This window comes from Micromesistius poutassou (genome assembly GCF_964030765.1).
Source record: "Micromesistius poutassou genome assembly, chromosome: 8".
In the NCBI taxonomy this organism is placed as follows: Eukaryota; Metazoa; Chordata; class Actinopteri; order Gadiformes; family Gadidae; genus Micromesistius; species Micromesistius poutassou.
In genome coordinates, this window is record NC_140278.1 from 6,556,808 (window position 1) to 6,566,807 (window position 10,000).

At 46.2% G+C, this 10,000-nt stretch overlaps 1 protein-coding gene across 1 annotated transcript in view; it reads right to left on the bottom strand.

Annotated features, from left to right (window-relative positions):
- col14a1a (collagen, type XIV, alpha 1a) overlaps window positions 1-3,867 on the bottom strand; it is a gene marked incomplete at its 5' end in the record, with an annotated part of 103,787 nt that extends 99,920 nt beyond the window's left edge. The window contains one exon of the mRNA XM_084471889.1: window positions 3,780-3,867. Coding sequence (XP_084328015.1) covers window positions 3,780-3,867 — 88 coding nt within the window. The remainder of the gene's footprint in view (window positions 1-3,779) is intronic.
- Window positions 3,868-10,000: the final 6,133 nt, after the last annotated feature.

The window sequence follows — 10,000 nt, forward strand, 5'->3', positions numbered from 1 at the left end:
TAAAACAAGAGGGAATCACACACAGCGCACGTCGAGGAGACAAAGAACAGGCGGAGAGGCAGGTGTGTCTCTTCGCCTTCTCCCTACCCCCTCCCTCTTTAAGCTCTCCCTACCGCGGGGTAATTCACTATGTTCTTCACTCACTTTCTGTCTCTTTTCTGCTTCCATCTCTTCCTCCTTCTCTCTGCTCTGTTTTATTCTCTCTATCTTCTCCTCTCCGTCTCTCTCACACCATCAGCTCACACTTTCATCCATCCATCCATCCATTCTCTCTCTTTGTCTATTCTCTTGCCTCCTCCTTTGATCCCTGCCGTTGAAATTCCCTTCCGTTTTTCTACTCGCCCTCATCTCGTCTCCTCCCCCCTTGTCTCCTTCTACCTTGTCTCTTCCCCCCTCCTCCTCTGCCTGATAGGTTGGTATCATCTCTGCCTCCGCTGGGACGTTTCCGCCTGCGAGCGACTAATGCGGTGCGTTTTAGGGACGACAACTCTGTGTTTTTTTGTTTGTGTTTGTTTGTGTGTGTGTGTGTGTCTGTATGCGTGTGCACTGTGCATGCATTTTTGCTAAAAGGCGTCTGCGTGCAGTCTGTCTATTCAATAAGGCAGCTCTTACAGCCCAGCGTGGCGCGTTGCTTTGCGTTTGATGTGGTGTGTCTGTGAGCAAAAAAAAGCTCTCTGCTCCTGGAGATAAGGCATAACCCCAATCCTCTCCAGGCCCTCCCTCTCCCCACCTATCCCAGCCCTTTTTAAATGCATTTTATTTACTTATCTCAGCATGTCCTTTTGGTGTTGACCCCAGACGCCTTAGTCTCCCCCAACTCTCTCCTTGTACAGTTACCTCCACTGCTTCTCCCCTCCCCTCCCCTCCCCTCCCCTACCAGGCCAAGCCCAGAACCTAGACCTGGAAGAGAATCTAGGTGAGTGGTTTTCTCCTCTTCTCCTTGTCTCCTGTTGTCTTCTCTCCTCTACCTCCCCTATTCTCCACTTTTCCTCCTTCCTCCTCTCTTCTCTTCTCTTCTCCCCTCTTTTCTATATCCTTTCCCCACCCCTCCCCTCCTCTCTTCTCCTCTCTCCTCTCCCCTTCTCTCTGCTCCCCTCTTCTCCTCTCCTCTTCTTCTTGTCCTCTCCCCACCTCTCCTCTCTACTCCTCTTCCATCCCCTCTCCTCCCATCCTCATCCTCCCCTTTCCTCCTCTACTCTCCTCTGTTTCAAGGCACGAACTCCGACCCACCCTGTTTTGTTTTCCACCCCCCCCCCCTATCCCTCCCCTCCACCACCACCATCACCACCACCACCACCACCATCACCATCACCACCCACGCATACTTTTGAAATGTTTGCATGGGTGCGTGAGTGCATGGATGTCACTCTGTGTAAGTGAACTGCCTAAGTACTGAAATGGCCCTTGCCCATGTATGGCATGGTAAACCGTGTCCTAATGTGCTCAGAGGCTGGCAGTGGGAACCAAGCATAACCAATGCCATGATTGATTTGATGGAAATAAAATGAAGAGAAAATGAAATATTCTCATCATAGGCTGCGATTTAGTTTGCGACTTCAGTGTGGTTCTCAGTCCTGAGCAACAGGAGAATGCGTTTAGGGAGTTGCTAGTGAGATAAGCATTTTCTGCTGCACACCACAAGTGTTTGTGGCATCAGGCAGTCAACTTCTAATTTAGAAAACCTTCCAAGTTACTATCTGTAATTGTGTGGAGGCTGCACGCCCCGTAATCGTTTGTATTTTCGGTGTGGTTCATTGAACTCAAATGAATAGCCATTCCACTGGAAACCATTTAGTTTCTCCATTCTCACAGTTATTTATGCTGTTTCGTTTCAAAACAATCGTGATAGGCAATCTTTCGGACAATGTTAGATTTTGCTATAGAGCGAGCATTTTCAGTTCCCGTGGTCAAACATTTTCATTATTTCCCTTTCATTTGTTTCTCAGTTTGAGAAGTGGAAGAGAGATAATGTGAGGGATCATCCATTGTGAATCATTTGGATGTCTTGTGTGTGAACTGGGACTGTGTCACGTTGTCGTGTGTAGATGGCGTGCTGCATGAGATTTGTATGACATTTCTTATAAGAAACCACACACATTGAACCCAGAACGTGCCCAAACGTTCATAAAACGTTTGTGGAACTGAACTCAAACCATTAGAATTATGCTGCTTGTTGTCAAATGTAATTGATCCTTCTGATTGACTCAAACCAGTACCAGGTGATCCGATGATGTCATTTGTCACGCTACGCATAGTGGGCGGTCGCATCTGGCTTGTATTGGAGTATAGCGGAAACAGATTCATGGCATTTAGAGCTGTGTTTGGGCAGCCGGTGGCCTTTGTAAAGCGTTTTCTTCCTGATGGGGAGCGCTATGGTGACTCGCTAGCACCCCTAGAGCCAGGGGTGGTTAATACATGCTCTACTCAAGTCCCTTTTCTCTCACACTGGATTTCATCATTAAGGTCAATCGAAGCTTCTTCTTTACAGTAATAGTAATATTAATATCAATATTGATGTAAATATTGATATTAATAGTATTAGTATGTGCATTATTAGTACTAACATGATTATTACTATTATCATTGTTGTTATGATAATTCCCCAATAAGAACCTATAACAGCTATGGCAACAGGTCTGGTTGGTAATTGTCTCCTTGCCTGAGGAATGAGGGATTTTCCATTGTTTACTCCATTCCCCTTCCATTAGAAATGATTTTGCTGGCGACCCTCCTGTTCATACTCATTTACTGAGCTGCCGCTCAACGCCCACACACTCACACACAAAACTAGACACATATACAAACACACACACACACACACACACACACACACACACACAACTACACACAAACACACACACACACACACACACACACACACACACACACACACACACACACACACACACAGAAACGTGTGTTAATGTGGCCTGAAGCATTCATTCTGAAGCAAACATTTGCAAAACATTTGCAAGAAAGAGAATAGGATTAAACTCAAACTATTCAGACTCAAATATATGGAAACGGGTTTGGCAGATCACGGCACATGACAGAACCCAGAATCCAAAATCGTAAAAAGCAGAACATGGCCCTGGTTTATTGAGCTGAGGCAGCAGTGTCTCTGACAATCTCCAGACTGTTGTCTGTGTTGTCTGCGCAAACATCCTCCCAGCACCCACTGATCCACCCACTCTCCTCCTGCACCCCACGTCCTCAGCAGATGCTAAAGCTTAAAGGCTGACTGATCAACCTTATTTTCTTTGCTTCATTTTCTTTTGGACAGATTCAACAAAAAAAAGGCAGACGCTTCCCTCCCCGCCCATCTGGCAGGAAGTCCGGTACAGTAACAGGGCTGACTGGGCTGATGGTGGGTGGTGGTGACAGGTGGGGGGGGGGGGGGGGGGGGTAGGGGCCACGCAATCACAGAATGAATGGATTTGGACCGTGGGGGATGGAGAGGAGGGGGGTGGGGGGGGTGAGAAATAGCATGAGGGAGATGAGCAGGAGGGAGAAAAGAGGAGAGCAAGATGAGAGGGGAGAGGAGAGAGAGGGGGAGAGGAGGAGAGAGGAGACGAGAGGAGAGGGGAGGAGAAGAGAGGGGGGAGAGGAGAAGAGAGGGGGAGAGGAGAGGCGAGAGGAGGAGAGGGGATGAAAGGAGAAGAGAGGGTAGGAGAGGAGAGAGAAGAGAAAAAGAGAGGGGAAGAAAGAAGAGGATAAGAAGAGAGAAGAGGAGAGGGAGAGGAAGAGGGAGAGAGAGAGGAGAGGAGAAAGCCACTCACCTAGATTCTGCTCCAGCTCCAGGTTCTGGGCTTGGCCTGGTACTATGAAGGCAGTGAGCAGCAACACAGTGAACCTCAGAGCCCTCATCCTGTGGAGGGAGGGAGGGGGGGGGGGGGGGGGGGGGCGAGGAGGACATGGTTATAGAGAGTCTCTCCAGGAGGGAGGAGCTGTTTACACTGTGCAATTGGAGAAGAAAACCCTGATGACCAATGGTCATCGAGAGTGGGTCGGACAATAAGGGTTTGTGTAAATATGTGAGAATGCAACAAAAAAAAAAAAAGTGTAGGGTGAGAAAGAGAGGGGGAGGCGGGAGCTCGGGGAACAGAGTTGCTAAACATTTGCACACTTTGAAATATCGTCATAAAAGCCTTGGGTACATTGGTCAAACAGAAAAAGCCCTTCCCTTGCACACACACATGCACGCACGCACACACAGACAGACACACACATACACACGGACACACACACACACACACACACACACACACACACAGTAATGTAACAATCTACAGACGCCCACAGAACAGCCCATAGGTCTCCGCCTCCATAGTGTCAAGTGAAGAAGGGACAGACGATTGCTTTGTTGGAGCGGCTGTGAAATGAAGAGAGGAATGAGGATGAGGAGAGACAAGGAGAAGGACGAAGTGCAAGAGAAGAATGATGGCCCAGTCCTGGGAAATAGTTTGATCCACTCATCCCCGACCATTATCTCAATCTTTGATGTCATAGTACTTCTTCCCTGTACACATTTAAATGTGTAATATATTTTATGTGCGGTGATTTAACCCCCCCAAAAATTTTTATATTATTAATAATTAAAATAATATTGTTTTGTTTGTTATGCTGTGTCTTATTTTACACTACATTTTTGGGCAATGTTCGCTTTACACAGAGAGAGAGAGAGAGAGAGAGAGAGAGAGAGAGAGAGAGAGAGAGAGAGAGAGAAACAAAGCAACAGAGACCGACATTAAGAGCAAGTGTACAATAGAGGAGGAGAAGAGGAGAGAAAAGCTAGAAAAGAGTCGCATTCAGAAAGAGCGGAATGTACAGACACTGCAGACCAAGCGCAGCTGGAGAGAGAGAACCAGAGAATGGAAGGAAGAAGGGAGGAGGGAAGGGAGGAGGGAAGGAAGGGAAGAAGGAAGGAAGAGAGAAAGAAAGAAAGAAAGAAAGAAAGAAAGAAATAAGAAGAAAGAGGGAGACTGTTTGCGGTTTAAGTGTACCACAGGGGGAGCCCCTCTCTCTCTCTATCTCTCTGTCTGTCTGTCTCTCTCTCTCTCTTCTCATTCTCTCCATCCTTTTCTGCATCTGTTGCCTGAGCCTGTTGCCTTGTCACACATGTTTTTCTCCCATGTCATGTCTTCAACTCCTCTCTCTACTATAACGTATGTCTTTAGCATACCCCACCTCTCTCTCTCTCTCTCTCTCTCTCTCTCACACACACACACACACACACACACACACACACACACACACACACACACACACACACACACACACACACACACACACACATACGGATCGTATTAATAAACTACCAGAAGCCTTAAAACGGGGAGCCTAGCGCATTTACCTGACAATCGATGCACGGGTGCGAATGTTGATTAAAAAATAATAATGTGAATCCCTGATGGAAGTTCAAACGAGGAGACCATTCCGTTCATCGTTACAGTTTCTAACAGTTATCACGACATATTGACGATGGCTTTAGAAACAATCGTTTGTTGATGTTTGAACACTAAATTAAGAACATTTCGATCATTAACTCAATGCACAGAGGCCCACACGCACGCCTGTCCTCTGTCTGATTAAACTAAGATCATTTAGGGTTTCATCATTCGCGGTTTGGTTTGTACAAATAACTTTGAAAAGTGAGAAAATGCTCTGAATGCCCTGACTTTAAGGTTATATTATGTTTTATCTATTTTAGGTTGTTACCAACCTACAGTAGAAAGTTTGTGAATGAAATGGGCCACCAAGTCCTTAGTGGTCATGTATTTAATAGTCTGGTCGAGGGAAAGCACACATATCAAGCTCAAAAGACGGAAGGATTGTAGACTTCATGTGGAAAAGAACCACAGATGCTCAAAACCATTGATGCTCAAAAGTTTTCCTTGAATTATTTATTTGTCTTATGGCGTTGTCTTATATTATTCATTTTATTGTTGCTGTGCCTGTTACAAATATGATATTATATCAGGCTAGAATCATAGACAATTATATTATAGAATATCACTTTATTCCACTCTATAGGTGCTCTAATATAGGAGTCTAAACGCCATGTGAAGCGACTGATCCTGCCCTCTCCAGGCTGAGGTGGAGGTGAGTGATGTGCGGGGTGGAGGTGGGCGATGTGCGGGGTGGACTCACGCTCCTCCACGCTATCAGCGCTCTGCTGGACGCACAAAGAATGAATGAAATCGCACCCGGACCCTACCTCTTAAATCATCAATGAAAAGCGTCCTGCGTCCCCAAATCTCACTCTCTCCTGCCTTGATACGATCCTGCTGTCGTTTATGTCCGTGAATTGTTTTCTTTCTTTATCTCTCGCTCCTTGTCTCTCTCGTTGGGTCTCCCACTATTTCGGGTGCGTTCCGGTCAGTCGTCCAGACAAGAGCCCTTGAGGTGGTGGGTGTTTCTTCTCCTTCTTCTTCTTCTTCTTCTGGATTCCCTCACCCCCTCCCTCCCCGTCCCAGCCCTCCACTCCGCACAGATTGCTCAGGGCGCAGCCGGGACGCCAGAGGGAGGGCGCAGGGGGACACGGGGGATATTTGAGTCACTGCAGGGCGCATCGAGCGTGCTCTGCTCCACCTCGGGTGGCACTTCGGTGTCCGTCTGCCCAGTGCCCACCCGGACACTTGACGGGAGGGAGTGGACGGGAAAGAATCGAGGGGGTTTCAATGGTGAAAAAAGCAATGAAAAAAACATCGACTAATAAAAAAAACAGGTTTGTGACTCCGGTGGCCCTCCGGTTAAGTGGCTCTGGTTCTCGTGCTCCGGTGAACGGAGCAGGTGCGGGGGATGAACCGCGATGCGATGCTCCGCTCTGCTCTGCGCGCGTCCTCCGGTTTGGAGAGCACGGCAGCGTCCCCGTTTAAACGAGCGTTTAACGAGAGAGAAATGATGTTGATGGTGTCTAACAGACGTGAATGGCACCGTTTATCTGCATCGAGGGCTTTTTGCCAAGTGTTGCCGCTGCGGTTAGACTTGAGCACGGCACACTGCACATCTGCCCCATCGCTCCGGTCAGGTGTCTTTTTTTAGGAGGCATCGAGCAGCTTGAAACAAACACTATATGTGTGTTGTAGATGTTTGCATGTCCCTGCAGGTGAGTAACTCTGAACATTCCGTGGATTTGATTTTCAGACCGTTTTAGGATGTCACCTTTGACACAAACATGATTCTTCCTGTCTGGAATAAGGATGGAGATATTTAACACGTTTATATTTAACACGTTTTAGTTCCTCGATATGAGTTCCTCCACTTTAGCAGACAAATAAAGACTGAGAAAACTTCACATGAAAGAGATCACTAAATATGAATAGACTAAAGGAAATTTCTGCTAACTCATATGCCTTGGTGTGGAAGCCACTCATGCTGTCACTTGCCTGGGGGCAGGAGTGTGTGTGTGTGTGTGTGTGTGTGTGTGTGTGTGTGTGTGTGTGTGTGTGTGTGTGTGTGTGTGTGTGTGTGTGTGTGTGTGTGTGAGAGAGAGAGAGGGGAGGAGGGGGGGGGGGGGGGATAGGAAACAGGGACCAAGTGAATTGTGCCACAGGCATGCAAGTTGAAACACTGAACAGCTTCTCTCCAGGTGTGTCTTTGGGGCACACACACACACACACACACACACACACACACACACACACACACACACACACACACACACACACACACACACACACACGAAAACCATCCTTCTCTCTCCTTAGCTAAACAATTGTCCAGATGCTACACACACACTATAATCAGGTAGGTAATTATTCCAGCCCCATCTCCCCTCTCCCCTCTCCCCCTGGGCCACTGGCACCTTCCTTCCTTCCTCCCTTCCTCTCTTCTCCTCCTTCTACTTGATCTTCAACCTGTCTTCCCGAGAAGCCTTGTCTTCCCTCTACCTGGGATTGAACACAAAGACACACACACACACACACACACACACACACACACACACACACACACACACACACACACACACACACACACACACACATATGCACACACCTACAAAGACACAGACACACAACACACACAGGCACATACACCTACAAAGACATAGACACACAAAGACACACACAGACACACACAACACACACAGAATTTTGGAGACTGGTTGATTCAAGGGATTCATTCAAGGTACATTTTGTCTTAATATTACCCCTGTTACCTACTGATTAAAAATAATTACAATAACATAACCCAAGAATTTCACTTGAGACGTCCTTTGGTGCCGTTTAGGATGATGATTATGATGATGTTAGTCGAGATGTGCCTTGCTCAAGCACAGTTTAACACCGTTGGCAGGAATATTATGGTTATTATACAAATGATATTTAAAGGAAATATGTAATTAAGTGTAACAGGGTATGCTTCAACCCTGAGTGGTATGAGTGAATGGACAAAGGGGGAAAGGTGGAAATAACTTCAGGCTTTGTCCCCCACCCCCACCACCCCTACCACCACTACAACCACCACAATCACCACCATCATGAATCTATGCATCTACTGGTGCACTCTGGAGGTACCGTATGGACCAACTCTAAACGTGATCATGTGGTTTGCTCTTGAGCCTCTGCCATGGAAATGACAGAGAAGAATAAGGAGGTCCTTAACCATTGGACAAGACTAAATTGGTTATTTCTGAGCCAGTGACAAGCAAGCAAACAATGCTGGACACTGAACTGTCCATATGCGGCTAACAATACTAAGCAGAAGAGGAGGAAGAGTGATAAGAGAGCTTTTCAAAGACCTGGAATGTGTCTGTTGTTGAACCTAAAATGTGATAGATACCAGGGTATAGGGGAAACAAAAATTGATAGGATTACGCCAATCTCCATTATTCTACGCAAGTATTACAATTTGTGTGTTGTGACACTTTCCTGGGTTATACATCTTACTGGCTGTCAAACTCTCATCACAGATTGTACTGAATGTTGAAAGTGAGATGATGCACTTCTTTTTGCTACACAAACACAAAGTCAACTAAAAGAGAAGCTTCACTTTGTCTGTGTCTATGTAGACACACACACATTCACACAAACACAGATACACACAAACACACACACACACACACACACACACACACACACACACACACACACACACACACACACACACACACACACACACACACACACACACACACATATACCGTAAATCCTCTAATATTGGCCTGTATCTGTTTCTTTCAATCACCTCGCTCTTGACTAGCACGTGAGACTTCAGCAGTGTTTGGAATAACGCCGTTTAAAATAACGGCGTTAGGTAGCCGTTATTCTTTCAGTAACGGGGTAATTTAACTAATTACTGTTTCCGTCGTTACAACGCCGTTATCGTTACTGAACGTTAAATGCGGTGCGTTACTATGAATTGATTGAATAAACTGCGTAATCCGAACGCAACCCTGGCTCCATAAACAAACTGCTAGTGAAGAGACCGGGTGGATTAACAACGAGATAAGCGATTATGATTGGCTAAGGCAGAGTCATGTTTCATGGTAGCCAATCGGAGCCAGTGTTTTTACACACAAGGCCACGCGCACCACACACACACACACACACACACACACACACACACACACACACACACACACACACACACACACACACACACACACACACACACCAAACAGATTCGAAGAAGCAGTACAGATAGCGAGTCCGGAGCAATCCGATGAAAAGTTGGCATTTTCAAGATTTTTATGGTTTTTAACTTCAAAGTGTTCACAATTCACTACCGGTATGTTTGCTACGTTTTTGTTAATTTAGCCTGAATTACCGGTATTTGTTGTTAATGTTCTGTATGCATACCATATGTTATGGTAACTGTACTTTTTCAATAAATTAACCTATTTTATAGGTTCAAATAGATCAAAAATCTCGTTTTTATTCATTCTACTGGTAGTCCGTTTTGCTCAAATAGAAATAGAGGCCTGCCTCTAATTCTGGCCTCCTTCCAAAGGCCTGGGCCGCGATGCGCTTGAGTAAACTAAAGGCCCGGGCCTATA